General features: G+C 36.1%; 1 protein-coding gene across 1 annotated transcript in view; it reads left to right on the top strand.

Annotated features, from left to right (window-relative positions):
- The first annotated feature begins 3447 nt into the window (after positions 1–3447).
- LOC121414922 (maltase-glucoamylase, intestinal-like) overlaps positions 3448–23327 on the top strand; it is a 57412-nt gene continuing 37532 nt past the window's right edge. The window contains exons 1-13 of the mRNA XM_041607968.1: positions 3448–4267; positions 10964–11112; positions 13936–14104; positions 14737–14833; positions 15084–15196; positions 15857–15982; positions 16551–16682; positions 17131–17241; positions 18200–18265; positions 20293–20406; positions 20891–20975; positions 21399–21531; positions 22509–22642. Of these exons, the coding sequence (XP_041463902.1) occupies positions 3638–4267; positions 10964–11112; positions 13936–14104; positions 14737–14833; positions 15084–15196; positions 15857–15982; positions 16551–16682; positions 17131–17241; positions 18200–18265; positions 20293–20406; positions 20891–20975; positions 21399–21531; positions 22509–22642 (2059 nt within the window). The 5' untranslated portion in view covers positions 3448–3637. The remainder of the gene's footprint in view (positions 4268–10963; positions 11113–13935; positions 14105–14736; positions 14834–15083; positions 15197–15856; positions 15983–16550; positions 16683–17130; positions 17242–18199; positions 18266–20292; positions 20407–20890; positions 20976–21398; positions 21532–22508; positions 22643–23327) is intronic.

Raw genomic sequence — 23327 nt, 5'->3', positions numbered from 1 at the left:
TTTTATATTTCAAATGAAAGGTAAAGTCACACTATTCGTCAGTGCCCATGATGTGACCAAAAAAGAGAAACTCACCTTTTATTTCAAAGAAATCAATGCGCTGAAGATGGAAGAAGCGCACTGTTAAAGACGCATCTAAAGATGCGTGACTTTACCTTTCATTTTTAGAGCTATGCTCCTTTTAAAATCTACGATTTTATTCCTACGGCATTTTGATTTTTTTTTGGATTTTATAAATGTTGCAACATCGTTTCAACCAGGAAATATTTAAATAATACCATATTCTTTGTGCAGCCAGGTGTATGTATATTCCTCTTCATGCGGTTTAGGGAAATCCCCACTAGTGGTGTAGACATCATTCTCTGCACGTCTGGGGATATAGGCCAATTGCACGATGCGTACATAAGTTGTGCATGTGTGTGTGTGTGTGCGCGCGCGTGCGGCATGGTGGATGGGTGTGTTTTGAGGGGTGTAGAACGTGGAGTATATGCCAACATTTTATAAAGATCGACGAGCATATTGATTTTACCTTCTCAAAATAAATTTTTTTAGCTTGTGATAGATATTCACCGCTTTGCTTTTCTTGTGATTTTCTTAATGTTAGGCTAATATCATATAAAGAATATCATTACATTTCTTTTTTATTCCACCTTGAAACAAGGGAGGGTGATTGTACACAGCATCCCCCTCCCCCGTTTTCTACGCCTTGGACCCTGACCCAAATTTAAATTTAATTTTGATAAAGAGAGAAAATCAAATATGCATGAAATTTCATCCAAGAAGGATAAATAAGAAATTCAGGACATTTTAACGCGTCACAAAACAGTCACATTTTGAAGCTTCACAAAAAAGTCATGTGTCCGACATACTGATATGCAAATGAAATAATCACTGTCACTCATCTGTTATTTTTCTATTTTATCAAACAAAATGAAGAATATTTCATAGTTTTTTTTTTGCTTGTCAAATTGTATATGGGACAAAATGACCTTATTTTGGTGACAACCTTGTTTTCTTTTTTTTGCTTGTCAAATTTTCCTTGGGAAAATGTACCGCCCCTTTTGGCAAATCTTGCACATGATCAGTCAATCATTTATGTACTGTAAAATTTGTAAATGACCAATGCCTAGTTCTATTGGCCAACGGTAATCGATTTTAGATGAGGATATAGACAATGAATATCAAATGACAAGGTTTATTGTTTGAGTCATTATTAATGGATGTCTTATTTCTTTAATATTTTTCGACATGTTATTATAGTAGTCCTGTTAAGTGATTTATGAATTGAAAAATACAACTGAAAAAAGAATCGCGTTAGTAATCGATTCGTTACCATTGTTTTCACTCAGATAACATGTCCACTCGACGGCCGGTGAAGAAGAATGAATATGAAACACTATTACCTTGTTTATTTGTGATTTTATGTAATATTATTGAACAGAAATAGCCTCATAGGTTAAGCTATAAAGGAGAAACCTTTACATTACTACAGACAGAGAAATCAGTACGCTTGAACCGTTTGTAGGAGTTAGACCCATAAACACTATGAAATAGGAAAACACACACACACACCTCCCTCACCCACAAACATGAAATATGGGTAGTATCAGTTTCGTTGGGCAAATAATTATGTTTGTTTGAACAAAAAAATATCTCCATCATGGTATAATTCGCATCCTCTGTTTAAACATTTTCATTGATTGTCCGTGTTTGATTGGACACAATGACTGTGTCCTGACTGAAACCTCAAGCTAGCGGCTAGCTACTGATTTGCTTCATAAACCGAGAATAGAAGAAATGTAGATAAATAATCTTTTAGCGAGCATAACACCGTTTGCTATATTTTGTAATCGCTTTATTAAGTGAGCCAGCTAGTCGCTAGCTTGTTTATGCTTTCATAAAGACATACTGGAAAGCAGAACATGTAGTCTGGAATTAGGATTACGCACCATATAGAGTATTAAACCATGATATCTTCGAAATACGCCATTACAAAGATATTCAGTGCGTATCAAAAAAAGTTTACACTTTGAAAAAGCCCTGGGAATTTAAAAATATACAACATGTGGGTAATTTTTTCACATACAATCTTGGGTTTGGGTCTCATCTATCCAATGAAAGTAAAAGTTTTGACAGAATGTTACACTTGAGTGAGCACTGTCCATTTTTGTAAAGCTCGCAGAAATCTGTTTGCGCAGAAATGCTCGTTAGTGCGCTGTGTCAAGGTGAAAGGGTGAAATCAAACTTACCCTGCGAAACATTTCTCATAAATTTCCCTTGAACTTTTAGTCAATTGAAATAAAACGGACACATTCAAGCATTTTATAACAATTTTGCCACCCAAATTGAAATTTTAACACTTAGTATACACAACTCTTACCCTTTTTGTGCCTGCTGGATCTGAGGACATAACTGAATCTGAACCAAAGTTTATATCAGACATCTCTATCATTTTTTTCACTAAGTTTTTATCATTTAAAGTGGGTTTACATTTCACTTTTTTTTTATTTAATACTTGTTTCTCCACACTTTTCCCAAGCTTGACAATGATTAACAAAATTAAAATCAAGCCTAAGCCATTTTATGTAAATCACAGCTCAGTGTAAAGCAAATATCGTCCCGATGGCCTCGGTGTGTGGGGGAGTGGGGTGGGAAGCAATGCACTTCTCGAAGTGGTTTGGGCAAAGAAACAAGTTAAATAGTTAGAAGATATCTTCAAATCAATTTTACTAGCTAAATTCCACGTGTTATTCATGATTAAGGTCTACTTTTATTCGCATAACTATTTCAAAGTCCTGCGCAAATCATTTTTCACTAACTTTTCAAAAGTAAGTGGTGCTCACTCAAGCGGAAATATTTTTCGACAGTTTTATTTGCTTAAATGGACCTGTACCAATCAAAATGTGGAAAAAAATGTATAATTTTACAGGATTTTTTCTAAGTGTAAACTTTTTTTTGATGCGCACTGTACAAATATTTATGTTTTCGTCACTCTTAATAAAATAATTCTTTGAAAATAAACAAAACGAATAATTCGGTAGGAGGGTGATCAACTGATTTCAGAAATTATAATACGAGTCACTTGAAAGATTTACTCACTAATAGGATCTTGCATTAAGGAAAGTAAAACCTGAAAGAAATAGAGAGAGAAAAAAGATAGAGAGAGAATGAGAGAGAGAGAGAGAGGGGGGGGGGGGTAGAGAGATACATACTCTCTGACGCATCCTTGTTCTTTTGTCCAATTGAGTGTTATATACACACGATACATCGTATGTGCTTTCATCCTTGTGCTGAGAGCAAACTCCTTAAACATACAAAAAACAGTCCGCATTTGACCTTCTGCAAATATGGTATATTTTACGAATACACAATCTCAGGTCTTTTACATCGATTCAATTTCTATATTCGTCTTATCTCTAACTTTTTTGTCTCTATCGATGCCCACTGATGTATGCAATTTCTCTTTCACTCTGAGGAGGCGTCAACCCTTTCTCGTCTAAATACAAGTCAGGGTTAGTGTGGATTTCAGCAAGAGCACGGAAAGAGTAATAGCGTGCAAAGGATTTTGGGTGTACTAGGAAAATCCAAGCATATCAGTGCTTAATTGACATCAGGAAAAAGAAATCAAATTTCAAAGATGAAAGACGAATTTGAAGTTGGCGATCTTCCGAGTAAGGACACCAATAACATCCATAAAAAATGGACAACCAACTCTCTATTGTTGGCGTGCTTTTTGGTAGCTGTCATCGTCGGTGTCCTGTGCACGGTGTTGACTTTCTTCTTGCATCCCCAGTACAGTCCAGATGGAAGAGGGATGATGTCCCCATTTGTGGGTAACCCGACCACAGCAGAACCAAGGGAACCGACCACAACACAACCAAGGGAACCAACCCGGGCACCAAGTGTGGTTCCGACGGGAGATGGTACTGATCCCATGCCACCGTACCCATCGTCGACCGAGGAACCAGAGGAACCGTCGCACATGGTGCGGATCAATTGCCTTCCTGATCGCGATCTCCAAGGTTCACCTGAAGATATCTGTAGGGATAGACGGTGCCTGTGGATGCCCACGGATGCACCTGATCAGCCGGATTGCATTTATCCAAACGATTATCCTACATATAACGCCATTCGAAAAGAAACCTTTCCTTGGGGAATGAGGATCCGGCTAGACAGGGACGCTGATGGACATTCATTCTTCGGAGAAGATGTTCCCGCTTTAGCCGTGGATATTGAACACCAGACCGAAAACCGTCTCCACTTTAAGGTAAGCATATTAGCAAAAAAAATGAGAGAATTGCCTCGCGCGTGGTGCTGCCATCATCTCTTCTGATAAATTGACTATGCCACCAGAGAACCATCACGTTGCTTATCCCATCCCTGCCTCTCCCTTAAATGGACTAACGAGAGCAGGATACCAGGCTCGGCTAGTGGCGTCTCTTGTGTAACCTACTACTCTCATGTCAACAAGCAGGTGATAATCTTGGTAGCTTTTGATTTTGGAAGTATGATTTAGCTAGACGACTAGACTAGTCAAAGCTATTGTTTCTGTGATTCTCTGATTTTCGTCTTTAGAAAGATAGGCCTGCACTTTAGATATTGTGCAATTTCACATATCATTAACTGAATAAAAAAAGGAAGAAGATTGACTTCATAAAAAACCAGTATATTAATGCAATAATAGTATGAAAATAATGATACGTAGCTATCAAATATGACGTCTAATCCACTAACCGTCAACCTTCTTGATATCTGCACTGTTTGTTTTGTTGATCAAAACAGAGAGATCAGCAGGGCCTAACCTTGTCGATTGATTCACAAAACTTACGAATTCTTTTCAAATTGCTGAATGGCAGATCAATTATAGATTATGGACTACATCATGCAAAGCAATTAAATGACGACGTATACGAATACTTAAACTGACAATAACAACAATATAAAAAAAGCAACGAAATGACCCATGGTCTCGACAAGCAATTTGACAATTGATCAAGACGCCATTTCATTCATCAAACCTATTAATACCTGAGCAATGCCCACATGACCATACGAGATATAATATAAAACCAAACCATCGGTGCAACCATATTTCTGCGCCTCTTAGCTTTATTTCACCAGATATATGTTTATTCAGACAGATTAGTTAATCTGTAAATATTACTTTCATTTGCCATGTTTTCGTCGCTTCTCTCCCGACACGCCTATTCCGTTATCGTGTGAACACCAATATCTTTCAACTGTCTATATGATCTCTATTTTTTATGGGTGAATGAACCTATTGATTTACTTGTTAACTGATACATTTTTATATAATCATTTATCGAATTACATGTACTTGAAAAGAACTGGGCGTTGTGGCGTGCGCCTGTAATCCAAGCTGTGGGGAAGTTACAAATTGACGCAGAGGTTCGAGGTTCGAGCCCTGGTCACGTCTTTCGGATGGTGACGTTAAAGGTCGGTCCCAGACGTAAATAATCATATCTGATTGATACACGTCTGACAAAACTCAAATACACACATACACACACATGAATTCAATTTCTTTATCTTTAAATACACTGTCACAAAAAGAACATAACGAAGATTTTCCTCGACCAGAACAAGGTGATGAGAATTGAAGGTCGCACAGAGTCATTTCGTTTCGAAAAAAAGAGAGATGGGTCCTGTATCATAAATCTTAGCGATTGATAGTGGGACTGATTTATACGATTAATCATACACAGTAATCAATGCAATCAATCGTAGAAATCAAACCCATGATCCATCACTAAGCTTTGTGTTACGGGGCTCTGGCGTGAATGCAGTGCTAAAGGTGGATGATGTAAACGTGTATTGGCCGGTTAATAGTCAGCGCTATAAATATTCCATTTTTACAGCAGATTTTATGACGATTAAAACAGCCAATGAGAAACGAAAACGATTTTCGTCACTTCATACAGCTACCGGACAAAAGAGATGCTTCATTTGTCGTTGAGGCCCTTCGAGAACCAAGATGACTGGTAAAATGGGCTCATTGGAGATGGCGAACACCGAAGGAGGCTCCCAAGCAAGGTTTCAGTACATACACCTTGGTGTTGGTTTGCGTGGCCGTTGCAGCCGTTGTTGGTGTCGCATGCATCCTCGGGACATATTATCTTCATCCCAATTACGGGAACACCGGAGATAACAACTTTATACCAGTCGTGCCAGTTACAACAGTAGAGCCACCGCAGAAGGATCGCATCAATTGCATTCCCGACGTTGATGAAGACCATCGACAAATATGCATGCACAGGGGTTGTACTTGGCAAAGTACTGATGAACAAGGCGCGCCATTCTGCTACTTTCCGGAAAACTACGGCGGTTACAATGTCGTGTTGGAGCAGACTTTCGGATGGGGTCTACGACTTCGGATGGAAAGGGCAGCATCTCGCCCTACCTTTTTCGGTGACGATATTTTAACCTTAACGGTAGACATCGAGATGCAGACTGAGAATAGACTTCATTTTAAGGTATATATTTGCAGGATTTAAATGTGTCCTACATGATTGATATCCATGAATAACTGGCGTTAAAAAGGTCAATTGGGGATAACCCCTGATGGTAAGGGGCAGCGACAGAATATTTCGATTGGGGTCGGCAAGACAACCTAAACATGCTAAACGTGACATCGCACTTACTCGTTTTTCCAATTAAATTAGAGGTGCATTATAGAGTCATACGCTCATTCATTACATTTTACATGCTTGATACACTTCTCAATACTTGCTTTCGTGTTTTTGTTTTCATTACTTGAAAAAATAGTTTTGGGTCCGGGAGATCACATGACTACTTTCAGACCCTACATGTATATCATTTCATGCATACCGACTTTCTGTGATTTCACAGAATTCTGTGGAGTCAAAGCTGTGCTCATTCTCTTAATACGTAACGGTTTTTTTTTAGTTATGAAACTTGTTGCAGCATACCTTCAGATGAAATACCCAATTCTTGAATAGAATCGTTCAATTATACAGTTTTCATTTTAAGCATAAATTCATCACATGCATATTCGCTATTGCAGGAACTCTATGTGCAGTACAATTTCAACATTTCTTGAAACTCTTCTCAGGGCAACTTCCTTTTGTGTAACTATTACTAGGCCTATACTACTACTACTACTACTACTACTTTTACTACTACTACTACTACTACTACTACTACTACTACTACTACTACTACTACTACTACTACTACTACTATTAGTACTACTACTACTACTACTACACTCTAAAAAATGAAGTGCTTATTTAGCTCTTAAAGAGCGTGTATAGTGAATGCACTTCGGAGTGATGATTTGTTGAGTTCAAATTTGAACTAGACAAATCAGCACTCCGAAGTGCAGTCACTATACACGCTCTTTAAGAGCTAAATCAGCACTTCATTTTTTAGAGTGTACCACTACTACTACTACTTCTACTACTACTACTACTACTACTACTACTACTACTACTGCTACTGCTACTACTACTACTACTACTACTACTACTACTACTACTACTACTACTACTACTACTACTACTACTACTACATGTACTACTACTTCTACTACTACTACTACTACTACAACTACTACTACTACTACTATTACTACCACTACTACTACTACTACTTCTACTACTACTTCTACTACTACTACTACTACTACTACTACTACTACTACTACTACTACTACTACTTCTGAGTCCTCCTCCTACTACAAAAACTAATAATATACCAATAGGTAGAATATTGTAATATTGTTTCATTGGCTCCTTGAATACATTGGATATTCTGTGTATATAGTGTTTTCGTTAAAACTGTGTGAATGAGTAGATGATTAGCAGTATTTCTTACGAACCGAATAAAAATATTGTCCCCTTGCGGTGATACGACATCTTTCCCGGCGACAACTGCTCCGGGCTTTATAGAGTTTCATATTACATTTAGGTTGGGTTAAGGATAGGGAATAGAGCTAAGTCCAGGGTAAGAGTTGGTCATTCCTTCTACACTATTCTAAATTTTCCATTACAGAGATTTGAGTCCTAGATCATGTCTTTCGAATGGTGACGTTGCAAGTCGATCCCAGATGTAAAAAAGTCATTTAAAACATAACATGTATACGTCTGTAAAAACTCTACAAAACACGCATAGACAAAAAGGCTGATACACAAACACAAACACTAACAAGACTCCCCGGCATTTAAATAGGAAGTTCGGCCTACGACTCGTTTGTTTTTAAACTTCCTTCAGAAGCAAATGTGAAATGATTTGCCTGTTGAAATACTAAAGATACAATAACAAATATTTAAAATTTTCTGAAAGAAAAGACTGTTTATTGATTTTTTACCGTACGAAATGTGGGAAATCTACTCGCCTATGACGTCACATTTAAAAAAAATATTCTTTGATGGATTTTCTTCAAATCATCAGTAATATTTTTATTTTTTCTGCTATTTGAACTAAAATGTCTTGTCAGGGTGAACTTCCCCCTTTGAAACACCCTTAAATCGGTTGATATATTTTTTTAACCAAACGACAAGCGTGGTACATTTTAGCCCTCGACCGACGTATTGAAATTTTAGATGACAACCCAATAGTATGCCTATCATAGCTCTATGACCAAACATACACCTAGGGCCATACTGTGGACCATTACAAAACAGAAAATAAAAGTACCGACAGAATTTTATTAATAGATGAAATTTAAAATTGTCACAAAGCTTTACAAGAAATAAATGCAATCTGGGTCGGCTTAAATTTCTAACTTCAGCAGTTTAGATTTTCGATTTTTTTACTTGTATTTTTTAACTTTTTGCCATTGGAAAAAAATAATTGTACGGTCATGTTGGTTCGAATAATTTAATGTCTTCATTTATAGTTTATTTGAAATTTAAGCGTGATCAATCGAATCGAGATCGATTTCAATCCTGGACTGGCATAACCATCCTGGTGAAATTTGGGTTGGTATACGTGCTACTGTGCTTATGTTTTACTTTTGAGGGAATTAGTGGAAATCTTACATCTAATCATTTCCGGGATCTAAGTCATATTTCCCACAAGATTCCGCTAAATTTCAAATCCTTGACAAAAAAAAAGAAATGGAAGAGGAAGCGGCAGAAAAGGAAAGAGATAGAGACGTGCTAATCGTGTACAAATCCAAACCAGCCAATTTAAAAAAAAAACCCGTCTTTGTATTTTGATTCAGAAGTGTATATAGGTTACGTTTTAAGGGATACATAATTCCTTACTTCTCCTCAGAGTCTTAATCCCCGTTGACCCTCTCCTCTCACTGTACCCATATTTCATTGCCTTCAATATAAGCCTGCAACGCATCATATCTTTGAACAAATAATTGCGCATGTCTTTTGAATCGAGAAGACCAAACCGTTTTTTATCTTAAGGCAAACCAATCTTGGATGGCAGTCAAAGATAAGAAGACACCACCCCATTCTTAAGGAATAGTTATGCAACACAGCGATCTCTTTTCGTTACTTGTCCACGTTGATTATCACATGGTTATTGCCCTGGTTATTGCTAAAGGTATTTGGACGATTAAGGGAATAACCTGCGGAGGCATTTAGGAATCGGTCCAGGACAGTTTGGAGAGAGAACATTCAGCCATTGCGATGAAAGAAGAAATGGGTATCGACGAGGCCTTGAAATCCGGACGGCAGCGCTGGTCGACGACGGCCTTGGTCGTCGTCGCTCTCGGCATCACCGTCATCATCGTACCTCTCTGTGTCTGTCTCACATACTTCCTTCATCCAGGTTACGGACTGAGCGAAGCCAACGACGGCTCCCCCTTCGAACCCATGCCGGTTGAACCCGATGTCCGTATCAACTGCATACCGGACAGGGAACAATCTTCTAACGAGGAGTTATGTTCCAATCGAGGTTGCCTGTGGATGGAGCCCTATTCAGAGGGCCAACCATGGTGTTTCTTTCCCGAGGATTATGGCGCGTACCATGTTGTGATTGAGGATAACATGAGCTGGGGTACCAGGTTACGTCTTGAAAGACATGATGACGTGCCTTCGTTTTTCAGATCTGTCATTGATACATTAGTCATTGATATAGAGCATCAAACAAACGATCGGATCCATTTCAAGGTTAGGCTGCTACTTCTTATTCTTACTACTACTACTACTACTACTACTACTACTACTACTACTACTACTACTACTACTACTACTACTACTACTACTACTACTACTACTACTACTACTACTACTACTACTACTACTACTACTACTATTACTACTACAACTACTAGTCTACTACTCCTTCTACTGCTGCTGCTACTACAACTACACTACGTTTACTACTTCTTCTAATACTAATTTCCGAAGGTCCCATGTACGTCGTTGCTTGCCTATAATTGGAATATTGTCTGTATAGATGAATCCGTCCAGAACCGGCGTAGCAGTAAAAAGCTTTCTATCGAAATCCAGCAGTAACATACAACGATCCCACCACCGATGTTTTAATGTAATGGTGATCGCAAATTTTCTTGCACAGAAAACACTTGAAAGTGCAAACACTGAAGAAAACTGTAATTCATAGGCTAGCCTTTTTGTTGCAAGATTGGGCCTTAATCGAAATCATGTTGTAATATAAATAAATACAATTACCACCCGCAGGGCGATTCACTCGTGCAAACTTAAAATTTTGGGCAACATACTGTGCACTGTTTTGGGTAATACATGTTGGTAAAAATATATATATATATATTCTTGGCAATTATTATCCAATTACCCAATCATTAGTTTTTATATCCCAAATTGGACAGATTTTAACCAATAGTTGTGTGGACAGTATATGTTGCCCAGGGTTGGTTATTTATTTATTTTTTTTGGGGGGCCAACTATTCTAAGAGTGTGTCAAACACTAAATGAGCATCTCTTGAATTGATTTTCAAGTACAATATTTACTTTCCATCTTTCTGTGTTTTGAAATTCAGATTTATGACCCCTCAAATAGTCGATTTGAAGTTCCCGTGGAGATGCCAACACGTCCAGCAGAAAAGGCCGAAAATCCTAACTATGACATCACGTATACCAACAATCCGTTCACATTGAAGATTACCCGGAAGTCCACCGGAGAAGTCCTGTAAGTTAAAAGAAGTAATTGAATTAAACTTATTTGCCCTCATAAAGTGGAGAGAAGCGTATTGACGAATGTTTATCAGAGGCAACAGAGCTGTGATTTTAATCAACAAAGTTATCACATACACACTGTTTTGATATGTGCATTAATTACCATTTTTGGCGTGTTTGGGGGAAATTGCCTGGACGTCAAATAAAATCAAACACTGTCGCAGACATTTTTTTCAAAATAAGAGAGAAAACAAAAATAAAAACCAATTCATCATAAACCCGACACTTCATGAAAGGTTAACAGTATGGATAAGGTTGTAACGTCACATATTTAGATGATTGTGCCTTGTGACTTGTCTACAATATAGTATTGTTTCGTTCATGATATCCGTATCATAGGCAGACTAGATGAATGATAAGATCGAAGAGGTATAATTGATATGAATAAAAAAAATGGACCAAGTACGGATCCCTGGATGACACCGATCTCAATGATTGGATAGGGTTATGAACCAATATGGAGTTTTCGATTGCATACTGAAAAGGTTTTGCACCATAAGTGTGATATGAGTCTTGCAGAATTATATGAATAAAGTTCAGAAAAGGTATTAAGCTGAGCTTCTTAATCTTAGATTAAGACTGTTTATAATTCGTATTATGGCCTTCTAAAATGATATCAACCCTCTCCCAGCTTGTAGCTCCTGGTATAATACCTTAGAGTTGAATATTATGGGAAAAGTGACACCAGTTATTGACAACGTCTCATTCTCAAGGGGGCATAATTTATAGCCCGTGTCTGACGCCGGCTTGAATTCTGATCAAATACATTACCTAAAACTTCCCTCGAATCATTCTGAATCACACTTAGAACTCCTTTCAGATTATTCTTGTATATAGTTTCAAATATTCTTGAGTATTGATTGTTGCACGCACTTTGGTTGTGCAAATATTGTAAGCAAGTCCCAGGATTATTCAATTTCAATATGAATCCATCTTCATGTCAGAGAGTTTGTAGAACGCAATATAGAATATGAACATGAGAACGGCACAAGTCCATGATAGTTCATTTCGAGTATATCAAGAAAGAAAAAAATAGTTTCTATGTATGTCAATATATGTATGTCCATAGGTAGTTCTCTGTTCTAGTCTTTTTTTTTCTTTCATAGATATAAAATTGTGGCAAAAAGTTGTACCAGCGTAGATTATAATATCACGATATTTACTTTTCCCATCATGCCTTGGTGTACACACAGTCGGGAGAATTTCGGGAATAATGATTTCCTGAACACGCTTCCATGTTATTCAAAATGGTCTCCAAGTACATAACCAATCTTTACTTTCCACTTCTACGTTTGAAAAATTACATAGTCACCACTATGTATTCATCATGAAATATATATGGAAATAAAAGGTGTACACAGGACCTGGTAGTCCTTATGAAAGTTCAACGGACCAAAAAAGGAAGAGAAATCAATAGAATGCATGGAAGAAATAATAATGTGGGTCTGGATAAACGAAACAGCAATTTAAAACAATTTTCAAGTAGTATGTGCACATATCGCTTTCATTTTAAGGCATCAATGTTTGAATTGAAGTCAATAATTTTAAAGTATTTTTAGAAAAGTTAAAGTTAAAATATTTTGTTTTATCTAAATGCAAAGAAGTCTTGACGTACTAACATTTCCTCTTTATAGCAAAATCTTCGTACAACTTGATTCAATTTTTACTTATTTTTTGTTACAAATATTTTAGAAATTGCACATTTATCTTTCTTTTTATTAATGAACTCCTAGATAATATAGGAAATGAAAAATAGGAAAAAGAGGAAACAAGTGCCGAAATACTCTGCGTAACTGTTCAAATGTGTCAACGGAATGGAATACACGATGTTTTATTGTTAGAAAATAGACATTAACTGATTAAGGGAGGTGTTATAAAACCATATAACATGATGAACGAAAAATTCTTCTGCTGCGTAGCTTACCGACAATTTTATCTGAAAATAGAATATACGGTCTTAGTGGTGGACCCATTTGATAGAAAGGGGACTGTAATGAACTCAACCTCCTCCGCCCAAATAAATAGCCAACAAATAAAAAACCCAGCCGAAGACATGTTTGTTAAAAACAGGCAAGCAATTTAAAGGGCCCGGCTGAAAGTGTGTATAGCCTAATAAATAGAGTTTTACTGAGCAAAATGCAGAAAATGTCATCAAAATCGGATAACAAATAACAAAGTTATTGAATTCTAAAGTTAAGCAATATTTTGTGAAAACAGTCGTAATGAATATTCATCAGGTGGGCTGATGATGTCACATCTCCACTTGTTCTTTTGTATTCTGTTATATGAAATTATGTTTATTCAATTTTTTTTCCTCCAAGACCTAAAAATTTGGATTGACAACTGATTAAGTGCATTAGATATTATTGCTACAACTTATTTCATTATAAGGGTGATATATGATTCACACAAGTATGAAATAATGAAAAAAAATCATGATTTTATGAAATAACATGAGAAAACGGAAAGTGGAGATGTGACATCATCAGCCCACCTAATGAATATTCATGACGACCGTTTTCACAAAATATTGCTAAGCTTTAAACTCCAACAATTTTATTATTTGTTCGCCGATTTTGATTAAATTTTCTGCATTTTCCTCAGTGAATTCTACTCTATGTATTAAGATATAAATATTTTCAGCCCGGACCATCCCTTCAACTATTCTTTATCTTCATTACTTGTTAATCGTTGTGCACTTGATGTGTTTCAATATTTTCACTAACTTGAGAGTATTCTTTCTTCTTTTAAACAATTTTCTGATATTCTTCACCAGTTGGGATACCTCGATTGGTGCACTCATATTTGAGGATCAGTTTTTGAGCATCTCCACCCGACTGCCGTCGACAAACATTTACGGATTGGGAGAAAGTGAACACCATAGCTTCAGACACGATATGAACTGGATAACATGGGGTTTATTCTCCAGGGACCAGCCCCCTTCGGTAAAAAAAATGCAATAAATATGTATGAGAATGTTTTTCCAATAACTCATTAACATGAATTATGACTCTATTTAATCGTTTGCCGGTCATGTTTTAAGAGGGCAGATCACAAACCGAAGCTAAAACACCAACACATGTAAACACTGAAATCGGTAACCTATGTAATAGCCGGTGTAATTTAGGAGCGCACTGTGCACTTGAAGCGGTCCCTGTGTCACTATAATGTCAATGACTTCTCCTTCACCCCCCAAAAAAATCAGGAATACATCGGAAATGTGAAGATTTAAGACCAGAAAATTACAAAATAAATCAATGAGCATGGCAAGTAAAATTAATAATTAGAATGTCATCAATCTTGCCCGACTTAACGCCAGAGTAGCTCAGTGACAGAGCGCTCGCTGGGTTCTATCCCCGGCCGAGTCATACCGAAGACCCCCCCAAAAAGAAGGACATTCGTCTCGACGCCAAGTGCTCGAAGGATATTGGAATGTAAAGGATATGAGCTGTGAAATTTGAATCGTCTGTTATGAAATCTTCATTGGTAAGGAACAGACCCATATTCCTATATTTTAAAATACACAAGAATTATTTTTTTTGTATACGTGTCTTACAAAGTATTATTTTTTTTCCAGTACAAAGGGAATCTGTACGGAGTCCATCCATTCTACATGTGCGTTGAGAACGACGCTAACGCACATGGTGTACTGCTTCTAAACTCAAATGCACAAGGTAAATTATTTGATTTTGATTTATAAACCCCTCAAATAATTCAACATACTAACATAACATCGGCCCCCCTACAAAAAAATAAAACAAAAAATCTTGCGTCATATCGCATCTGTTGTCATGCCAATTTTTGCACCTATCAAGATATTTTGTACTATGCGAGTGACCTCAGCACATGAAAATCGTTTAAACAGAAAACATTTATTAATAACATTTTTTTGTTATCAACCCCCTCCCCTCCCCCATCGGCCAGACTACACGTTGCAGCCAACCCCAGCCCTGACATACCACACAATTGGAGGAGTTCTAGACTTCTACATGTTCCTTGGTCCAAACCCAGAGTCTGTCGTCAGTCAATATACTGAGGTAGGCGATATACTAAACAGTTGGTGAAATAGATACATTGCACTTACACTTTTATCACGATTATACCATAATATTTTGAATTCATATATGAAATTTATTATTTTGTAATGTTGCTTGTTGATTCTATGTATACATGTATTTTTCAAACTCTGTTTCGTAAAACATTTGCCAACTCAGCTGTTACAAGATGCGATTATAATTATGTTTTAATAAATCTTGAATCCTGAATATAGATCAGCTATTTTGCCAGATGAAAATAGTTTTACTGACATATTTATGGATATCGCCTACTGGTGCCTGCTGTAACAGTTTGTTCATTTTTTCAATACAAGGATACCCATGCATTATGCACATAGACCCACAATATGTGTAAAACAATCCTGATAATTCGATAATGATGATAATATGGTACACCCCGAAAGCCTGATGATCATGACAAAAATGAAAACAATAACAGTGGTTATATTATTTTGTACAAATTATCTAACAACTACGGAAATGACATTTGTTTCGATTGTAATGATGATGATTACAGTTTGAATAATTATGATGACATTAATGATAAAAAAGAAAAAAAACTACAAGAAAGATGACATTTTGATATCCGTACATCTTCATGACTTTCTTATTTCATTAATGTGAATTTCATTTTCTATCTAGGCCATCGGTAGACCAATGCTGCCGCCATATTGGTCCCTTGGCTATCAGCTTTGTCGATACGGTTATGGAAATCTTTCAAACGTCCAGGAAGTGGTCGAATCCATGCGTCGGTATCAAATTCCACACGTGAGACTGGTTCACTACCTTATAGACATCATTTTTAGAATGATTGATCCTATTGAATCTTACAAATATATGGAGGATTTTCATTGTACTTTTTATCAAAGATATCAATACTTGACTTCTTGAGCTGACCATTAACTAGTGCTATCTCTGGGTCCCAGTTGCCATTACCAAATGAATGAAATTACGAATTTACATAAAAAATACTTTCATTGTAATCCTTAGCTTCACTTTGTTTATTTATTTAAAAGACGATGTATATAGGAGCATAGTTTATATATATACTTTAAAAATAGTGTTCGATACAACTGTTCTATGCTTATTTTGTTGCTATCTTTGTTATTACCATTCTGTAATGAAAATTAATTTACTTCATAAGAGATAGAAAGGGAATGTGTTTGTGAAAGGGAGAATGATCCCACTTAAAAAAGTTTGAAAAATCCTTCTTCAGCACATTTAAAAACATTTGACAAAGGGACATGCGCCCTTCATTTGCACCCAAGCCTATTTTATTATTTTGTGATAACTAGTGATTATTGATATTTAAATTATTGTTTTCTTATTTCTTAAGGATGTCCAATATGGAGATATTGATTACATGCATCGTCAGCTTGACTTCACCATCCATCCTGAAAATTACATAGGTCTCGGAGATTGGGTTGATTCTTTGAAGCCAGAAGGGACGAGATACATCATCATCCTTGTAAGTTGCACTTTAACCTACTCATGACCATTGTGCTTACTTCGCACTTTTGATAGGAACCCTTTTAAAATTGATGTGCTAAATATATCACAAGAATAGAAGACGGAAACTACATGTTCAATGCATTGTTGCAAAAATCAACAATCACTAACATCTCTAATTTTAGAACTCAATTTCAAACCTTATTTCAGCCTGCAAAATCAAGGAAATCTTGTATCAATTAGGATCTATTTTCCATACATTAAACGGATTAAAAAGAGACAAAGTCAGTAATGGAAAATATACAGGTGCTGCCAAATTGAATAAGTAAAATGGTCAAACATAGGCTACAAATTATTTTTTTGTTCTCAATTTCTTAAAAAAATGAGCTGTTATTCGAACCCATCTCTCCCTCTTCCTCTTTCTCTCTCTCTCTCTGATCTTTTCCCTCTACTTTTTTCTTCATAAGGACCCAGCCATTTCAGCGAACGAAACAGCAGATTACTACCCAACCTACCAACGCGGGGTCGACAATAAAGTTTTCATCGAAGACGAAAGCGGAGCGATACAGTTCGGAAAGGTAGGCCAAAATAATGGTCCTATGTCAAGAAAGGGCTTTGAAGAGGATTTTTTTTTTTTAATTTACAGTTTCTTACGGGAGAGGGGTTCGGGCATCCGGTCCAAAGTTCCGGTCTCCAGGATATTGATCAGCGCATCAAATGAGTAATAATGAGAAGACGTCTCCTTGTAATAACTTTGTTTTCTTTTAGCTTGACATATTTTTCGAAAATGTCACTATTTTTTGCTGGGGAAAGGAGTGAGGTTTGTGGACATGACTTGTTCTTTTTACCTTATTTTATAAATATATTTGTATTACCTTTTGCGACAAAATAAAATTTTTTAAAAGATCGTTGACAAACTAGAATTTGCTTTTCTGAAACGAATTTTACATGAATAGCTTGACTAGTCAATTACCACGATCACTGATAATGCATACATTGCTTCATTTTCGTCTTTGGTTCTTATGCACTTGGTCTACAAAAAAATGGGTGGTTTACCACTGTCGAAATGGCTAAAACCACTGGGTCTTCTATCACTTTGGCCTGGTTACCGTTTGGTACAACCCTCACTTACTGGAACTGTCTTTTAGGCTAATGTCCAGATTGTCTAATTTCAACTTCGTCGTCTTATTATTTGCCACTTTGTCAAATGAAAATTTTGCTCATTACTGGTTCATCAAATAAGATTTAGTAGTACTAGACCAAATAGGTATTACACAAACTGGAAATTAGACAAAGTGGCAAGTGCGCTAAATGAAAATTAGACCAAATGGTGAAGAGACGTGGCTGTAGACGAACTTTGATTTTAGACTACGTGGGATGAATCCAAACGGATAGAAGACAATGTTGGTGTAGTCCCAGTGGTAGACCAAATTTTTTTTTCTATACACGGTCTTACATAGCAATACCATGGTTTTCCTTACTGAACAATCTAAGACAATGTATTAATCAGTCAAAATGTGTTTGGTCTCACCATAGGTATGGCCCGACTACCCGGATGTTACTGACATTGACACATCTTTACCCTGGGAAGAACAAGTCGAGGTAGGCCATTTTTCTGTTATTCCCCTTTATTGCACTAATTAACCACACTCCACCCCGACTGAGTCGATTCTCTTCCTATGATATACCTGACGACTTCAAGACATCCGGATTTCTAATAAAATTGCTTCACATTTTCTTTTTTTTCTCGAAATGTTGAATTAAATGAGGTTGTGCGAATTATACATTTCAAGTTATTTATAAAGAAATCGTTACATATACATTAGTACGATTATTTAATTAGTGTGTATCTCTGTACATCGTTAGAATGAAACTCTAGCAGGGTTGAAGGGGCTTATTTGAAAAAAAAAAATCTGAAAAAACGTTTGCTATCTATGTCAAATATCAACTGTATTGCCCTACTTGTATCCGAGGTGGGAGATGGTATATTTTTTATACGGATGAAGCACCCAAAGTAAAAGCTTCTAAGTGTTAACCAAACACACTCATTTATCAATGGAGTTTTCTAAATGCCGGTATTCAGTCAGAGATATCTTGATAATAATCTTCTTCATTTTTACATCGTCATTCTTTATTAATTTTTCTGAAATTTTCTTGTGTGTCAGAAATGAAATGCAAATGTAAAAAATGGTGTGTTAAATGTAAAAAAACTCTTAAAGTGGACAATAAACTTGACTTATTGGATTATTACGTTTTGCTCGAGACTGTCGATGAAGTGTATCTGAATGCTTTAAGATAATATATGAAATATCAATTGAGAGTCCTACCACAATTAAGTTTGCTTTTAATAACTGATAATTTGATCTGTAAAATGATCAAAAGAAAGAATACTAATAGATTTTTGGCCACATCAAGTCTTAAGCCCCTTTTACACCTTCACGGATGCAACACGGATCATCACGGATCTCAGTCCGTGATGATCCGGGGTGCCAAATTTGTATGTTCCTAGCATTCCCGGAGTGAGTACGGAGTTAACTGGTTATTAACACGGATATGTACGGAAAAGTACGGAGTCTACAAGGATAGGCAAGGTAGCAATAGGGATCCTGTTTGATATGCTCCCGGAGCCAACACGGAATACCCGGATGATCACGGATGTTACTGGGTCTTTACACGGACCTTCACGGTTGCTCACATTCTGTACTGGGATATATCTTGCTAGAATGAAGTTTCGTCCCTTTTTGCAGCATCTGGAGCATGCTCGTGCTTGGTTATGAATACGGACTATTGTTCATGTACGCAAACAATACAAACATTTGACCCCAGATAAAGCCGGTATCAACAAGGATCACCCGGTTCTTACAAGGAGCCTCCCGGATGCATTCGGTAGCTACACGGATGTACAAGGAGGCTACAAGGATGAACACGGATGATTATCAGTCCGTGTACTCCGGGATGAAAAATTGAACATGTTCAATTTTTCTCCCGGACATGCCGGTACATCAAGGATTGCGCCGGATGAGTAGCCGGAGTGTACACGGTAGTCCCGGACTGTACACGGATGACCCCGGATTGACAATCCGGGATAATCCGTGTTGCTTCCGTGAAGGTGTAAAAGAGGCTACATCAAGTCTTAGGGTTACTTGATGAGGGGAAAGCGAAGGCATGGCTTCTACATTGCTTTAGAATGACTGATTTATGCTCTTAAGCAAATTTGTTTACTGCTATATGATCACATTATGAGTGCAATAACCACACGAACAGTTTATTGATAGTTTAAACAGAACAAATATCATGAAAATGTCTCTGACTTTATCAAAGGGGAACTGTTATTGGCATAAACTACTAACGCACTCCAATTCATAGGAGTATTTTATTACGTTCCAGTTACGATTATTACTTTGACACAGTTTCTTCGACATTTGAATGTCATGAACAGAAGGACTCTTCCTCTCTCAACAAAAGAGTTTACGGGCACATGAATGCTTCAGCATCATATTCGATGCAGCTCTGTTTATAATGATCAATTAATGACCTTATCTTAGCCTTTGATGTTCATGAAAATATTCAAGTCAAGATGATTTTCTGATCATGCTGATTGTTATATTCTTCATCATTTTTCCCGTTAGAAATACCGTGCCTATGCTGCCTTTCCTGATTTTAGGAAGCAATCGGCCCAAGAGTGGTGGGCAAATGAAGTAAGCATGTTCCACGAAAGGGTTGCATTTGATGGCATCTGGATAGTAAGTGTTGCCGTTACACATGCACGCAGTTGATAATTTGGACAATTATTTTTAAGACAAACCAGGGTTCAATAAACTCTAAAAACAGATCATTTATGAATTATAAGTTATAATAGTTAGTAGTGGATAAACTGAAAATCCATCTTTTTTTTTTGGGGGGGGTATTCGGTTTTCTGGCCTTCAATTAAGGCAGTGCAAGCATGGTGACGATTAAAACTGGCCTTCAATTTTCATAAGAAAACACCTATACTTTGTGTGATATTACAAAAGAGTATCACAAAGTTTACATATCTTTAAGAAAGTTATGTTTTCTTGATTTCTCTCTCATAGTGTAATATCATTGATCAATCTAGACGAGCTGTAGAATGTATTGATATATTATGTTATCTTTGTTTTTACAACTTGACCGGAGACATTATCGACAAACTCTTCATTTAAAAAAGGATATATATATCATCAAAATAACATTTAATATATATCACAGGATATGAATGAACCTGCAAGTTTTGTGCATGGCTCGGTGGACGGTTGCCCAGATAATAAATACGACAATCCTCCATTCATGCCTGGTAAGTATAAGCCTATAAACATGTGAGTATATATAATGTTAAATGAAATAAATACTTTCAATAAATGCGTTCATATAAACGTGTAATCAAAGTTTCACATTCAAAGTAAAGCAAGAGCTTGTTGTGAATAGGCCCTTAACAAATTATTTATGTGGAATAATAGACAGTGGAAATAATGGGGGAAATCATCAAAAGCTTGTCTAATATGATACAAATGTCTTACCTGCTATTTACTATGAAAAAAAACAACACCTCCTTTGCGAAATGCATTGTATATTTGACCTCCTATATGTAATTTGTCTTGTTTGGAGTCAACATTCATTTGTCAAGATTTACATTTACTATTGAAATGCAATATTTTGCATGATTTTATTTTTTTTTCGAAATAATATTTCATGTTTTTTCTGATTTATTCACATTCAGAAATTTGGGGACCAACCATATACGATAAAACAATTTGCATGAACTCCGTACAGCATGTGACGTACGGCATGAAGGACATCCAGTACAACATGCACAGCCTTTACGGATGGAGTCAAACAGAACCAACGCTACAGTAGGTTGCTAGCAGATAGATAGATATATAGATAGATAGATAAATAGATAGATAGAATGGTTTATTAAAAGATCATCGCAGCCAAAGGGCGAATTGTGATCAATTTTACAAACATGCAAGTTACATATTAAGTTCTAATTCGAAGTATCGTAGCATTTTCCTAAATGATACACAAACCTATTATGTAAACTATGTGATCTTAGAGAAAAAAAGCGTCAGTGGAGAAAAAGAAGATTGCAGTGGTAGGTGAGCGAAAAGAAAGAAGGAAACTAGACAAACGTAAGTGGAAGTTGTGAAGGTGTAAGGGAATAAATGGAGAGAATGGAAAAGAGAGGAGAGAAAGGGAGGAGAAACCAGAAGGAGAAAAAGAGGAGAAAAGAACAGATCACGTTCATAACATCTTGACATGTACACACCATATCCTATCACTTAGAGATGGTAGCAGGAAAATTGCAGTGAGATTAAAAAAACAAACAATAAAAATGTTTAATATATTTACATAGTAAAATGATGATAGCAAACGATGTAATTAAACTGTGGAATCATCAAAATACAAAGTAAACACAATTACATTGATTACATGTTATTTAAAAGATTAACAAAGTATGGAAGAGAGCCACATTGGAAACGTTTAGTTTCGCATTTATATTGTTGATATTTCAATTGTGATCTTAAAACATAATTACATTGCTGCCTGAGAGGTAAACTATTTGTTATCAATTGTAAATGTGTTCTCAACTTTAATATCTCTGAGTTTTGTCTGAAGGTAACCGACGTTACTAAGTTTCATCGGTCATCTTGATGACTTGGAGAATGCATTTTTTCGAATTCTTGTACCCTGGTATATTTCAACGAAACTTGAATAACTTGTGTGCGTGTGTATGGGTTAGGATGTGTGGGAGGATGGGTGTGAGTGTAGGTTTTACACGAATAGGAAGTTGAATTTTTATTTGTCTCCCCCATTTTTTCTTAAACAGGGCGGCGCAAAATGTGACAGGAGAGAGAAGTCTCGTCATCTCACGATCAACCTTCCCTAGCAGCGGCAAACATACCGGTCATTGGCTCGGAGACAATGCTTCGATATGGCCTCATCTATATTACTCTATAATTGGTAAAAAAAAAATCCCTTTCTCCCTCCCGAATACCATCCAAATAGATATATAACGTTTGAATATGAATGAAACAAGAATGAATAAATTAAATACATTAATAATAATAGTAATATGCAATTTTTTATATAGCGCTTAATACAAATGTTTCTAAGCGCTGCATACTATTATTAATAAAGTGTATATATATATATACATGTATATATATATATATATATATATATATATATATATACATATATATATATATATATATATATATGTATATATATTTATTTATTTATTAATATATGCACTGAACAAGAGTGAAAAAGACAAATAGTCAAAAACAAGGTACAAAGAGAAGACATTTTTTTTTATTAAGTCCAATAGTTGGAAGATAAGGCGTTCGTTCTTATTTTATATGCCTTTTTACTGAAAGTGAAAGGAGGGCCTACAAAAAGACGAAAAAAGAAACTACAAAATTATGGTCAAAGTTACAATTTTTGATGATCTTATATATAACAACTATGGTAATATCCAAAATTTATTATAATTTGTTCTTTTTCTGTAAAAATAATTCTAATGTGAATCCCTTCAAAATTATAATGGTAATTATGGTGAAGATGGTAATAATGATGACGATGATTATGATTTGATAGAAATGTGATGAATGGGCATACTTTAGATAAACATGTTCATATTGTT

The sequence above is a fragment of the Lytechinus variegatus genome, chromosome 5 (genome assembly GCF_018143015.1).
Source record: "Lytechinus variegatus isolate NC3 chromosome 5, Lvar_3.0, whole genome shotgun sequence".
NCBI lineage: Eukaryota > Metazoa > Echinodermata > Echinoidea > Temnopleuroida > Toxopneustidae > Lytechinus > Lytechinus variegatus.
The sequence above is the reverse complement of the archived record's forward strand: the minus strand, read 5'-3'. Positions and strand labels throughout refer to the sequence as shown.